At 37.2% G+C, this 15,637-nt stretch overlaps 2 protein-coding genes across 2 annotated transcripts; both read right to left on the bottom strand.

Annotated features, from left to right (window-relative positions):
- Positions 1–2,006: 2,006 nt before the first annotated feature.
- Positions 2,007–2,957, bottom strand: LOC140524047 (olfactory receptor 4D1-like). Its single transcript, XM_072638561.1, has one exon. The coding sequence runs from the start codon at positions 2,955–2,957 to the stop codon at positions 2,007–2,009; it is 951 nt and encodes a 316-aa protein (XP_072494662.1).
- Positions 2,958–13,607: 10,650 nt separating this feature from the next.
- LOC140524046 (olfactory receptor 4D2-like) lies at positions 13,608–14,558 on the bottom strand. The gene has a single exon (XM_072638560.1). It carries the CDS (start codon positions 14,556–14,558, stop codon positions 13,608–13,610), a length of 951 nt encoding a protein of 316 aa, XP_072494661.1.
- Positions 14,559–15,637: the final 1,079 nt, after the last annotated feature.

The raw sequence follows: 15,637 nt of genomic DNA, 5'->3' as shown, positions 1-15,637 counted from the left end.
GAGGAAAGTGCTCTGGAACTTTAGAGTTTTATATAAATACATATATTATTAATTTAAATTACTTTATTATATATCCTATTTCATTATATTTTAATGTGTCGTTACATCATATTATTAATTCAATTTATTTCATCATGTATCATTTTTCTCCTTGAAACTCTGCTTCTGACTCTCTGAACTTTACCTCATTTACCCTGCTGCCTCTCCCCCTGGAGTTTCCCTTTACCTTTCTAGTCTTTTTATCCCATTGATGCGATCCTCCATTTTGGGCAGGGTCCTAGACTAGTCAGTTTTCATTCCCCTCCTAGCTGTGCTCCTAATTTTTCAGACTTTGCCACCATGTTTCAGCTATCTTCTAGCTCTGGAAAATCCCTCCGCTCCTCCTTCCCCTTTCTCTTTCCCATGAATGAGTTCTTCCCTAAGCCTCTACTCTGGGGAGGGGCCCAGGCTGCTCATCCTCTATTCAGCTTCTGCTTATAACTCTTTAGACTTAGCCACCATGTCTAGCACATAACAGGTGCCAAATAAGTGCTTGCTGCCTATTTGTCTGCCATTATTATCTCACACTTACCCCCAAAAGGCTCTTTATGTGGGTACTTATTCAAAGAAACACACACACACACTCCTAAGAGAGAAAGAGTGACACAGTTAGAAAAAGATAAAAGAGTACTAGAAACAGACTTATAGAGCTGTAGAGTGTAACTATCTAGTTCCCACTCCAAAAAGAATCTTGACTATAACATATCCAACAAGTAGTCTTACACTCTGCCAGAAGATCTTCAGTAAAGGATAGCTTCCTGACATAATGCATTCTATTTCTGGGTGGCAGTCTTTGTTAGGAACTGTATTTCCTAACAACAAGATTCAATTTGTCACTTTTCCACTTCCACCCATTGTTTTAGCATGCTAAGATATTTTTGAATCCTGGTTCTCATCTAGTTCAGGAATAGTACAAGTTGACTTATTAAACATTTTACTAAATGCTATGCTAACTCTATCTACCACATTCCCTTGATCAGCCAGTTTTGAAACACTATCTACAAAGAAAATGAGGTTAGTCTGAGGAGCTTTTCTCAGTGAAGTCGTATTTACTCTGTGTGATTAATCCTTTCTTTCCTAGATATTCTCTAACCATCTCTTTAATCATTAGTTCCAGAATTTTGCCAGGATTGAGGTCAGGTTTACTGGCCTATAGTTTGCAGACTCTTTTGTCTTTTGAAAACTAGGAAACCTTTACCCTTCCATAGTCCTTCAAGATCTCTTGCCTTCTCCATAATCTTTCAAATATCACGGACATCTCAGCAGTGATATCCACCAATTCTTTCAGTTGAAACACAGAGAAATCACGAGAGACAGAGAGATGGAGACAAAAACAGAGATGAAGATAAAGACACAAAATGGACAGGCTGGCATTTGTGGAGAAGACCTCAAAGCGACATTGTTTTCTTCATAACTGGTTCACCTTATGTATCTCACATACACCCTCTGGGGCTCAATTTTCTTATTCACTACAAATCCTTCACATTGTGCATGAAGCTTCATGAACTCCTCTTAGAAATCTGAATAAGAGAATTATTAGAAAGAAGAATAATATATTCCACATCTCTACAAAGAAGCATTTGAGAGATAACAGAAGAGGCAAATATCTCAGACATGTCTAGGATATGAGTTTAAACCATCAGGACAATGTAACTTTAGTGTAGTAGTAGGTGAGAGAGAAGGTTAAGTCATTTGTCTGTGTAACTTGTATTGATGCCACAAGTTCACATTCACCATGATCAATACATCACGAATAGGATAATTTATATTTCTCTTCTATGAGTAGTACAGAATTATTACATATAAAAACCTATTGATATTTTACTCCATCCTTTCAATATGCCTATGCATGATATTAGGGAGAACTGTAGAATTAGAGTAGGTGGTAAGGGAGATAGAGGATATAATTGCCCATTTTCTATATGGGTGACTCTAAGGCTGGAAGGGGAGATATGACTTCCCCAAAGTCAACTAAGATGAATTTCACTCATCCTACACATTGCTGGACACTTTCCTAACCTCTTAATAGCAGATCTCATTTCCTGATTCCTGAGGGTATAAATCATGGGGTTAAGCATGGGAGTAATAATTGTATAGCTGATGGAGACAGCCTTGTCCATAGGGAAGGAGGTGAAAGGACGAGCATAGATGTAGATGCATGGCACAAATATCAAGGACACCACAATGATGTGGGTGGTACAAGTGGAAGAGGCTTTGCGCCTTGCCTCCCCTGAGTGAAATCTCAGCATCACCAAGATGACAGTGTAGGAAGCCAGGAGGATGAGGAACCAAATAAGAACCAGCATCCCACTGTTGGTAATCATGAGGAGCTCCAGGAAAGAGGTATCTGTACAGGCAAGTCTCAAGACTTGAGGGACATCACAATAAAAGTTATCCAGGAGGTTGGGGCCACAGAAAGGCAAGGGGAGCAGGAGGACAAGCTGGACAATGGAGTGGACAAAGCCTCCTACCCAGGCAGCCACTACCAGCCCAAAACACATCTGAGGGTTCATGATGGTGACATAGTGGAGGGGCCGGGAGATGGCAATATAACGGTCAAATGCCATCACAGAGAGGAAGAAGACTGTACCACCACCCAAGAGATGGAAGAAGAAGATCTGAGTCATGCAACCCTGGTAGGAGATGGTTTTGACCTCAGACAGGAAGTCAACCAGCATTTTGGGGGCAGTGACTGAGGAATAGCAGAGATCTATAACAGCCAGATTACGGAGAAGGAAATACATGGGAGTTTGGAGTCGAGTGTCAGTGGTCACTATAGTTATAATGAGGAGGTTGCCCATAACAGTTGTTGCATAGACAATCAGGACCACAAGGAATAGAAAACTCTGCAGTTCCTGAGCCTGTGAGAGTCCCAAGAGGACAAACTCAGTCACGCTAGTGAGATTCCCTGCTTCCATAGCATCTTTCTAACACACCTGGAGAAAAAACACACCATTAAAAACACACATACACACACACACACACATACAAGCCTTGCCACTATAAATATTAAGGGTCAAGATTTATTGGATCAGTAAAAGTTTTGACCTATCATTCTTTATGGATAAAGTTGCTGTTTTGGAATCTCAGGCATTAGAGACTAGGAAGAGGATAAAAAGGGTAAGAAAATTTGATTCTCTAGAACTTTCCAAGATCAAGGGCTCTAGGTGCAATGCCTAAAAGAGTGTTAGCAAGTAGGTCCAAGAAACAGAAATTTCTATATAATTTCTATATTTAAAAGGAAAAAGTAGTTAGAGGATGCACAGTGGATTTGTGATCCGAGTCAGTGTGGTTATTTCAACTGAAATAATATTTTTAAGCCTTTGCAATATGCAAGCCATTGCACTAATGATTGGTGACAGAAAGACAAATAAAATAGTCCCTGCCTTCAGGCAGTTTACTTGAAATGAGGAATAGGAAATGTACACAGATAAGTATAATAACGCACGGGGTAGAGGGAACAAAGGACAAATCCAAAAAAATGTTCTGTGAATATTTGAAGACAGCACACTAGGAGGAAACAAGGAAAACTACAAAAGCAGTGTTACCTAAGCTAAGCCTTAAAGGAAGATGAGCAATCGTATATCTTTGGGCAGGGGGTGGGGGAGCATCAGAGAATAATACATTTCAAGGATGTGGTGTGAAAAACTTGTGTGAAAGTTTTGCGACAGGACAGGAGACATCAGATTCAGTTCAAGGAAGAGGTACTAAACTAGTTTGCTTGAAATGTATGTATGTTTGTGTATGAAAAGCACATATGAAGAGAAGTAATGTGAAATTAGGCTAATAAGGCAGATTGATATCAGATTGTCCCTTAAATGTTAGACTATGGGGTTTACATTTTACCGTAAAGGCAACTGGATACCCCTGAAAGATTTTGAGTAGCAGTGACATAGTTAAACCTGGGCTTTTGGCAAATTATTTTCATAGCAATTTCGAAGGATGCACTACAGAGAAGAGAGAGGCGAGGCAGGGAAATTAATTAGAAAGTAATTTTGGTAGCCCAAGTGGGCAGTGATGAGGATCCTTAGCTAGGGTGATGGCAGTGTGAGTGAAGAGAAGTAGACAGATTTGAAAGAAATTATAGAGGTAAAAGCTGGGGGAGAATCAGGGAAGGTTTCCTACAGGATCCTTCTTTGAGCTGCTCAATGGAGGAGGGCCCCCTGCTTACACACACACTCTGAGGTTGCGTCCTAGATAGCGAGAGACAGACCAGGATAAGGCACCACGAGAGCCAGAAAAGTCCCTCAGATGCTAAAAAACCTCCACCCTATCTCTCACTTGATTCATAGAAAACATGAAAATGGAGAGATTCCATGAGACAAATAAAAATAGTGTGCATTTGTGTGCTGATATCATGAATAAAGTGAGGTGAGGGAAGATAGAATGAGGGGATTCTGAAATCTAATCTGAAGGGACCATAGGAACACTAAGAAGAGAAATAATAGAATTAATTGGGTGGTGATATCAAATCAGGTTCAAGAGATAAACGAGAGGAACAGAGAGCAATACAGAAAGAAGTATGAAAAGGGAGAGACAGAAAATGTTGATAAAGAGAGGCAGAAAAGAGGGAGAGGCTGCACCACAGAGAAAGTGGAAAAGAAAGTGGGGAGAAATGGAGAATGAGAAAGAATGACACTGGCTGAAAGAGATAGAGGACTGACTTGAGCTGATATGAATTATATATGAAGTCTGTGAATTGTGTGCTCCTTTTTAGGAAAGACATATGATCTGTGTGTTTACATAACCTCTGCCCCACATTCTCCTCCATTTCATAAATGTGACTCTGTTCCTTGAAAGCATTGATTCCCATATGCAACAGAAAATAGACCTGTTACTACTCATCCTTGTCTTCCAGCCTTCTTCCTCACTCCCACCATTTCTCATTGCCCTCACCTCTGACATCTTGTAGTGGTTTGCAGGAACCAGCTCATACTAGCTCAAGAGAGTCAATTGTTAAATTTTCATTGTGAGCATGCTTTGGAAATCAAATATAGGAAATGCTTCAAAAGATAGGGTTAGACTTATTGTTTTGATGTCTAAATTTAAGAAAGGGATTAGGGGAAAGATACTATTTATTTTATTTTGTGTTTTTTTTAGGGGGTTGGTAAATTTTTTTATTTTAAACAAATACAAAATGAGAAAAGAAAAGAATTACCATGTACCCAGAAGACCATAAGAGAGGATTCAATACAAAACAATCAATTTCCATTTCAAAAAACCTATATAATAAATATTACATATTCTTTTCAAAACTGCCCAGCTTTTCTTTGCTTCCTTGTTGGTTTTCTTTTGCTCTCTGCTGTGCACTTTTTACTTTATTTTCCCCCTTCCAGTCCCTCCTCCAATTCTAAAGAAGGCTACAATTGCATGGATGTATATATGTGCATATGTGTATACATACATATATGTATGTGTATATGTATACACACATGTACTTATATATACACAGATATCTATAAACATACACATATATACACAAGTACACTCATACACACATATATAAGACTGTATTATGCTTATTCCTCCTGTCATCTGTTTTTCTGAAAGTGGGTAGCGTCTTCCTTTGTAAGTCCAAGTCTTTCCATCTTTTTTTTAATCAACTAATCCATCATTTCCTACACCACAGCAATATTCCAACTCAGTCACATCCTCTCTGAGAGATTGTCTATTAAAGTTTTCCCCCAATTTTCTGCATGCTTTCTATTCTCATCTACATAGGTTTTATTTATATAAGAAAATTATCATTTAAAATAATCAAAATTATCCTTTTTATCCTTCAACAATGCTCTCTCATAATATAGTTTAAGATCCAATACTGCTGAATCTACTTCTTTTACCTCTTTTATCCTGGTTTCTTTGAATTTCCTGACTTTTTGCTCTTGCAAATGAACATTGTTATTATTTTTTCTAACTCAGTAAAATAATTTTTAGTAATTTAATTGGGATGATATTGAATAAATAGATTATTTAGTTAAAATTGTCATTTTAAAAATTATATTGAGTTTACCTTCTCATAAAAAATAAATATTACTTCAACTATTTAGATTTGACCTTATTTTTATAAAAAGTGTTTTATGTTTATGTTCATATACTTCCTGTGTCTGTTTTGTCAGGTATTTTATACTGTCTAGTTATTTTAAATGGTCTAAAGCAATATTGAGTAATATTACTGATCATATTTAGGTGCTGCCTTGGACCCGTGTGGGCCCTCACTTACCTCTAGTCCAGAAAGGAAGATAGGATTTAAGACCTAACATCCTCAAAGATATGCCACAGTTTTAACATCTCCCTAATGTTTACCCCAAATTCACACGTACACAAACTGGGCATCACATTTGAGAGGATACTTAAGAGAAAAGTATTGGCTTAAGTCCAAAAAGGAGAACTGAGGAATAGTATTTCTAGAGGCAGAGGAACAGTGGGATTTATTAAAAGGAAAAAAAAATGTCCGAATGATTGCATCACACAGTTTTTCAGTAGCCTTTCATAGAATAATACCACCAAGGACATTAAAAATTGTAGAGCTACTGGGGTATGGAAACTGAAGTATCAGGAAGTGTGATGGTCCCTTCAAATGAGAAGAACCTCCAGGGAGATTTCTAAGGACCGATTGATCCATAGGTTATCTAAATGTTTAGCTGTCCAGTCAGCACCATGGACAGGGCCAAGTCTTTTACTTGCAACACGTAACATGAAAATCCAGTCAAATAACTAGAGTTTGAAGGGGGGGGGGGGAGAGTTGTGGGAATGTGGACATCATATCAAATAATTGGACTGGTTGCTTTCTTACACTGACATGATTTTTTTGACCAATGATCAAGCTGTTTTGCTGCTGCTCTTGGCAGACCCAACCTATTTATCCAGTGAGAAAGGAGAGGTAATGAGATAATAGAGCAAATTAATTAATCTTCTTGAATACATTATTAGTAACAGGAAGAGTCAATATTACCTGAAAGAAGAGTTGTTTACATAAGATACTTGGAGGTCATAAGATGAAAGGATTATAGAATCATAGATTTAGAGCAGGGAGGGACTTTCTGTCCAGATGGTCCAACTCCTTCATTTAATAATTGAAGAAACTGAGGCTTACGCAAGTGAAGGGATTTGCTCAAGGTCCTCTATTCCAAAGTCCTCTTTTCCTTTGCACTTCCACAGTGCCCGAAAAAATTCACCATGCACAGGGAAACAAAGCCATGGGGAGATGGATTAGGGTTTTGATGGCAGAGTCAGCTAGTTTTTCTGGAGCATTAAGTTTATTGTGGGAGTAAGGTGAGATAAGGCCAGAAAGGCCCTGGACAGGCTGGAAAGGGTGGTACTGCATTGGGAAAGTCTTTGATTTCCAGGAAAAGGAGTTTGAACTTTAGTAAGTAGGCAATTGGCAGCCACTGAAAATTTTCAAGGAGAATAGTGAAGTGACTAGATCTTGGCACAAGGACAATTCCTCTGGTAGAGATATAAAGGATGGATTAGAAAGAAGAGAATGGACGTAAGACCTTTTAGGAGGCTATTTCAATAGTGCACTCAGCTAATAATGAAAGTTCAAACTGAGTCAAGCCAAAAGTAATGGAAGGGAGGGGACAAAGAAAGATATATTGTAGAAGGAGAATGAATGAAATTTGGGAACTGATCAACTATGAAAGGCAAAGGAAAAGGAAGAATCTATGTTACAGAAGCTTTTCATGCAGCAAAAAAGACAGCACTCTGTGAAATTCTTTCTACAGTACAAATAAGGTCCCAATTCCAAAAACAGGAAAACACAAAGTAAAACAAGAAACCATTGGTGTTCATTAGCATAATTAGCTAAAATCTAAGATAAAACACTGTTAAGTACAATAGATACACATATAAAATTATTCATTTTTGTGCAATTAGGTTCAATGTTAGGGAAACAATTAATCCCTTAAATCAAATGAGTGATAAAAGACATTTAACTAAATGTAAATAATGACAAAGCAAATTTGATTTGTTGTACCTAGGTTTAGTGGTAAATTTATAACAAACCATTTAAAATCAAATAATAATACCAAGATATACACATATAAACCTTTAGCAAGTACAAATTCCCCTCTATATTAAAAATACTAAAACATCTAGAAATGAAAAAGATTTTTCCTTAATATAATAAAATTAATTCTCCTGAATCCTAGGGTCAAAATTATGCACAATGAACAAATATTAGTATCTTTCACACTAAAAGCAGCAGGGAAAGAAAGGTTACTATTATAATCATTGTTATTTGACAAAGTTGTGCTACAGACAGCTATAATAATAATCCAAGAAATAATTATTGACCAAAAGACTGCTAACTTTGAGTTCTCTCTACATATGAATGATATGATATTTTCTTTAGAAACTCCAAGAGAATTAGCAGGAAATATTCAAAATATAAATGGCTTCAGAAAAATAACCAATTATAAAACAAACCCAGAACAAATTATCAGCATTTCTATATATCATTAGCCAAAATCAGGAATAGTAGAAAGACAAATGTTATTTAAAGCAATCATGAAATGCATAAAATATCTATTTCTAAGTTAACCCACCAAGACACGCACACATGATCTATAAATGCAAAAAATATATAGAAATTGAGGAAGAAATAAATAATTGAAAATACCAAATGTAAATGGTTAAATCATGCTGATATAATATAAATTAAAATAAGACTCAATTTAGTTTCCAGATTTACTGCTATGAAAATCAAAACATGAATAAGGTATTTCAAAGAGTTTTATAAATGTCCATGCTTTTTGAACCAGTGACACTACTACTAAACATTGATTTAGAACAGAAGTTCCCAACCTTATTTGGCCTACAGCTCCCTTTTCAAATAAAATTATTCAGCACCCACCTGGAAACCTACTTTGTTTAACCCTTTAACAGTTTTTTAAAACTTGCATCATTTCAAAAAATATAAACATTTTTTAAATGATGCATCTTAAATTTAGTGATCTATTATAAATTTGTGGGATTCTTTTCTGTGTTGAAATTTTGATGATGCAATATTTCACCATATAACCATGTAGTATCATATTGTAAACAAGTCATTACACACACAGATTCCTGCCAATTTATCCTGGACTTCCCAACAATGCACCAAAGACTTGCCTGCCAACACTTGCTTGTTAAGACCTGCCAACCAACTTGACCATTGATTGCTTATAACTTACATTTTGTGTGTTTATTTGGAAAATAATGTTATCACTACGACTTTAATTCTGTTACACAATATATGAAACATGCAGGAACAGTTTTTCAAAATTTTCTTCTCTTCATTCCTTATGCTTGCTTCCACCACCTCCTTATTTTTATTTAACAGCCCCCCAATTGCACCTGAAGTTACTACCTCCCCCAGATCATCACAACACCCCCAAGGGGGCAGTATTGCCCACTGTTGGAACCTCTGAGGGAACAAAAATGTAACTGTACAAAAATATTCTTTTTAGCAATATTTGTAATAGAAAAAAAGCCTGGAACAAAGCACATGTCCAACCAGTGATTTGGAAATGTCCGAACAAATTATGGCACATCATTGCTCACTAAGGGCTTATGAATATATAGGAAGACATAAAATAATGCAGAATGAAGATAATGGAAAAAAGCAATGATATACAACTGACTAAACTTGTAAATGAAACTTTTAATAGCAATAAAAGTCAGGAGAAATTCACACAGCAACTTCATCAGTATCATGTTAGAGTTAATACATGCACTTTTATTTCTTTCAATAATATGTAAATTACAGGAGTATGCAAGTGTGCATTAGAAATTTTACAACCATTGTTTTTTTTGTTTTAATACACATATATTTCACAATATGATATATTTTAATAAATACAAATTGTAGGACCTATGATAAAAAATAATAACAACAAATGCAAAAATAAAGATGGGGAAATTCAAGTTGGATATGAGTTCATATGGAAAAGGAATTGAAATTTTAGCAAAATACAACCTGAATCAACAATAAGATATAGTCATTGAAAAAGCTAACACAAGTTAAGACCACAGAGTTAGAAGTACAGGGAATGAAAAATATGTTTGTCTCATGGGACTCTGCCTTAATCAGAACTCATCTTGAATTGTGTGTTCTCATTTGGACTTGACATTTTAAGAAAGAAGAATAACAAACAAGGGATTATTAGAAAGGAGGGTCATCGAAATGGTTAGGGAACTGGAATCAGTGGTAAACAAAAGTTGGTTGAAGAAACTAAAGATGTTTAGCATGGAGAAGAGGACATTTAAGGAGAATACTATCAATGTTGGTTTATGTCTGAAGACCTGGTATGTAGAAGAAAGGTTAGACTTATTTTGTCCATCTACAATGAAGATAGAGACATAGAAGTTACAGAGAAGCAAATTTGTGCTCAACGTAATATTCCTAAGAACTAGGAGGCAATTACTTCAGGAGGCAATGAGTTCCCCAACACTGGAGGTCTTCAAATGGAAGTTAAATGAACATACTTGTGGTATTCCAAGTGTAGAGTGTAATCATGATTCAGGAATGTGTTCAGGAATCTATCTTCCACCTTAAATACTCTATGACTGTAACTAGTAAGCAGCATCGCTTTGAGTAAGTTACCTAAACTTTGTGTTTCTTCTTCTATAATATGGAGATAGTATTACTTGCTCTACATAACTTTTATGGTTGAAGGAATCACACATGTACCAAATGCAGGTGGATGAACCACTTTGAATGGCATAGAGACAAGACTGAAGAACTTGATTTCAACTGGGATTGAAATTCTATCTCTGAAACTAACTGTGTTACCATTAATGAATCACACCAGCTCAGTGAGACCAGTCTCCTCTTCTGGGCAATAAAGATAACAAAGTAATGTCATATATCCTGTTGCAAATGGTTAGGAAAGCGCTCCAGAATCTTATAGCATATATAAATGTAAACTATTAGTTTAAATTACTTTATTATATGTCCTATTCATTATATTTTAATATATTATTACATCATATTATTAATTCAAATTATTTCATTATGTATCATCTTTCCCCTTGAAACTCTGCTTCTGAATCTCTAGATTTTACCACATTTCCCCTGCTGCCTCTCCCCCTGGAATTTCCCTTCACCTTTCCAGTCTGTTTCTTCCATTGATGAGAGCCTTTATTTTGGGCAGCGTCCCAGACTAGCCATCTTTCATTCTCCTCCTAGCTCAGCTTCTAACTGTCCAGACTTTGCCACCATGTCTCGTTTATCTTCTCATCCTGGGAAATCTCTCTGCTTCTCCTGCTCCCTTCTCTTTCCCATGGGTGAGTTCATCCATGAGCCTCCACTTTGGAGAGGGACCCAGGTTGCTCATCCTCTATTTGCCTCTTGCTTCTGTTTATAACTCTTTAGATTTAGCCACTATGTCTAGCACATAGTAAATGCCTAATAAATGCTTGTTGCTTACTTGTCTGCTATTATTGTCTCTTATTTATTCCAAAATGATTCTTTCTGGGATACTTATTCAAAGAAATACACACACATGCACAGGGGAAAAAAAGACATAGTGACAGAAATAGGAACAAATAAAAGAGGACGAGAAAAAGAATTATGGAATTGTAGAGTTTTACATACGTCAGTAGCTATCTAAGTCTAGCTCACCCTCCATAAAGAATCTTCACTACAGCATACCCAACAAGTTGTCCTACACTCTGCCAGAAGGTCTTAGTGAGGGACAATCCACTAACTCCTGAAATAATACATTCTATTTTTGGATGGTGTTAATTGTTAGGAAGTGTATTCCCTGACAACAAGGCTCAATGTGCCACTTTTCAACTTCTACCCATTGTTCTAGCATGTCAAGATCTTTCTGAATCCTGGTTGTCATCCAATTCATTCCCTATATTCCGCAGCTTTGTGTTATCTACAAAACTAGTAAGCACACCATTTAGGCCTTTATTTAAGTCATTGATAAAAATGTGAATTAACCAGCACTGGGCAAAGCAGAGATATCTGGAATAGCTCACTGGAGACTTCTTTCCCAGATGAAAAGTGAACTATTAGTGATTACTGGAAAAGGAAATGGCAACCCACTCCAGTATCCTTGTCAAGAAACCCCAAATTGGGTCACAAAGAGTCAGACAAGACTAAAAACAATTGAACAACAGTAGTTAATGACTACTCTTGAAGTCTGGCCATTTATCCAGTTCTGTATCCATCTAGTTGTACTTTCATCTGGGGCAGCTAGGTGGTGCAGTGGGTAAAACACCACTGCAGGAGTCAGGAGGACCTGAGTTCAAATCTCACCTCAGACACTTGACACTCACTAACTGTGTGACCTTGGGCAAGTCACTTAACCCCAATTGCCTCATCCTGGGTCATCTGCAGTCATCCTGATGAATATCTGGTCACTGGATTCAGATGGCTCTGGAGGAGAAGTGAGGCCAGTGAGTGAGTGCTCCCTCACTCAAGACAAGTGCAAGTCATGTCATTATTTCTCTGATGGCATGGTCTTCTTTGGCAAAGAAGGATGAGCACATACTTTCATCTATCCTACGTCTCTTCATTTTTCACACAAGAATAGCAGAAGTTACCTTATAAGAATTTTTACTAAATTCTATATTAACTGTATCTAACACATTCACTTGATCAGTCAGTTTTGTAACACTATCAATAAAGGAAATTAGGTTAGTCTGATAACTTTTTCTCAGTGAAGCCATACTAGTTCTGTGTGATTAATACTTTCTTTCCCAGATATTCATTGACCATCTTTTTAATAATTAGTCCTAGAATTTTGCCAGAATCGAGGTCAAGCTTGCTGACTTAGAGATTGCAGACTCTTTTATCTTTCCTTTTTGAAAACTCAAACAACCTTTGCCCATCTACAACCCTTGAGGATCTCTTGGCTTCTCGACAATCTTTTGAAAATCATCCACTAGTTCTTTTGGCTGAAACATAGAAAAATCACTAGAGACACGCAGAGAAAGACAAAAACAGAAATGAAGATAAAGACACAAAATGAACAGACTGGCATTTGTGGAGAAGACCTCAAAGCTACATTCTTTCTTCTTAACTGGTTCACCTTAGGCATCTCACATATATTCCCTTGGGTCTCAATTTGCTTGTCCACCCCAAACCCTTCATATTGGGCATGAAGCTTCCTGAACTCCTCTTAGAAATCTGAATAACAGAAGAATTATTACAAAGAAGAATAATATATTCCACAACCCTACAAAGAAGCATTTGGGAGATAACAGACAAATACACTTAGACATGTCTAGGATACGAATTACAGAATAAGGACAATATAACGTTAGTGTGATAGTACGGAAGAGAGAAGCAGAAATAATTTGTCTGTGTAACTTGTATTGATGTCACATATGGCTTTTCATTGTGGCCAATACAGTCATGAATGGGTTAGTTTATATTTCTCTTCTAAGAGTGCTACAGAATTCTTATGTGAAAAACCAGTTCATCTTTTACTCAATCCTCACAATATTCCTATGAATGATATTGGGGAGAACTGTAGAATTAGAGTAAGTGGTAAGGGAGATATAGGATATGGTTGCCTCTTTTCTTTATGGGTGAGTTTCAGGCTGGAAAAGGTGAAATGACTTACCCAAAGTCAACTAACATGAATTTCACTCATTCTAAAAATCATTGATTGCCTCCCTAATCTCTTAATGGCAGATCTCATCTCCTGATTCCTGAGAGTATAAATCATGGGGTTAAGCATGGGAGTGATGACTGTATAGCTGATGGAGACAGCTTTGTCTATGGGGAAAGAGATGAAAGGCCGAGCATAGATGTAGATGCATGGCACAAATATCAAGGACACCACAATGATATGGGTGGTACAGGTGAGGGAGGCTTTGCGCCTCGCCTCCCCTGAGTGAGATCTCAGCATCACCAAGATGATAGTGTAGGAAGCCAGGAGGATGAGGAACCAGATGAGATCCAACATCCCACTGTTGGTAATCATAAGGAGCTCCAGGAAAGAAGTATCTGTACAGGCAAGTCTCAAGACTTGAGGGACATCACAATAAAAGTTATCCAGGAGGTTGGGGCCACAGAAGGGCAAGGGGAGCAGGAGGACAAGCTGGACAATGGAGTGGACAAAGCCTCCTACCCAGGCAGCCACTACCAGCCCAAAACACATCTGAGGGTTCATGATGGTGACATAGTGGAGGGGCCGGGAGATGGCAATATAGCGGTCAAATGCCATCACAGAGAGGAAGAAGACAGTAGCACCCCCTAAGAAATGGAAGAAGAAGATCTGAATCATGCAGCCATGGTAGGAAATGGTTTTGACCTCAGACAGGAAGTCAACCAACATCTTGGGAGTAGTGACAGATGAAAAACAGACATCTACAACAGCCAAGTTACGAAGAAGGAAATACATGGGAGTGTGGAGCTGGTTATCAGAAGTCACAATGACCATAATGAGAAGGTTCCCCAAAATAGTTGTTATGTAGACAATCAGGAATACCAGAAATAGAAAGTCCTGCAGTTCCCAAGTCTCTGCGAGTCCTAAGAAGACAAACTCAGTCACCCTAGTGAAGTTTCCTGCTTCCATAGGATCTTTTTAACATACCTAGACAGGAAACACAGTAAATTTTTAAAAAGAAAATGGAAAATTATACCTTGTCCCTACAGTACTTAGGGATCAGAATTCGGTCAACTAGCAAAACTCATTAAACCAGCACTCCTTAAATTAAAAGAACGCGGTTCCTATGTTATAATCAGGCTACTATCACTGCCAGCAATTTCCAAGGCTGTAGGGGATCCAGATGCTGCTGATACCAATTGCCAGTGGGTGGTGGTGAAGAGAGGGAAGAGACTGGGCATTCAAACTTGGAAAGTAACATAGGGGGTAGGAAAGAAGACAGAAATCCAAATTCCTAGCATAACACTGCCCAAATCTGTCTGGTATAAATGATGAATAAAATTCGAAAATTAATAAATCCCATCATAATGAGTTTCACTACACTTCGAAAGCTATTCTCAGTTGAATTTAGGGTCTTTCTACAATCTCACTAAGTCTTCTGGAAGTCAACATTTTCTATTTATGTGCAAACATAAGGCATATGCACACATAAGCTAATTTCATAGAGTAGTCAGAAATTCTTGAACCAAACTTCAGAAGACCTGGGTATTAGCCCAAACTGCTACTAACTACATCTCCAATCTGGGTCTTAGTTATTTTATTTGTAATGTGAGTAAACTGATTTTGACAATTTCATTTTTATTCTTTTATTGTTCAATTTTTTTACATAAACTTTTCTTGAGTTCATCACTGTTTTAGGGACTATGAAAGATGAAAAAATACATTCTCTTGCTTTCAAAGAGTTTACAATTCTGATATCTTACTACTCAATAATTCCTTCTAACTCCCTCCACACCCCTATATTTTGCCCAGAGCAAAGTAGGGCACAGTAAGTTGTACAGATCTCTCTCAGTTGTAAACCAAATTACCATCCCATCTGTCACCGAGCTTAAGAGTACTTCAAAGATGCCAGGATACTAAAGGATACTTACTGAAGCTGAGACAAAAAAAAAGTCTATTGAGGCCATTAATAAAATGAGAGAATAGAGGGAATAAGAAGATTCTAAAATGATGTACAAATTTAGTTTGAAGGTGCTCTAGGAACATCA

The sequence above is a fragment of the Notamacropus eugenii genome, chromosome 2 (genome assembly GCF_028372415.1).
Source record: "Notamacropus eugenii isolate mMacEug1 chromosome 2, mMacEug1.pri_v2, whole genome shotgun sequence".
NCBI classification, from domain to species: domain Eukaryota; kingdom Metazoa; phylum Chordata; class Mammalia; order Diprotodontia; family Macropodidae; genus Notamacropus; species Notamacropus eugenii.
Note: the sequence above shows the minus strand (reverse complement) of the source record. Positions and strands in the feature narration are given on the sequence as shown.

Coding starts and splice junctions, on each gene's coding strand:
- LOC140524047 (XM_072638561.1), bottom strand. CDS start 2,957: ATGGAAGCAGGGAATCTCACTAGCGTGACTGAGTTTGTCCTCTTGGGA.
- LOC140524046 (XM_072638560.1), bottom strand. CDS start 14,558: ATGGAAGCAGGAAACTTCACTAGGGTGACTGAGTTTGTCTTCTTAGGA.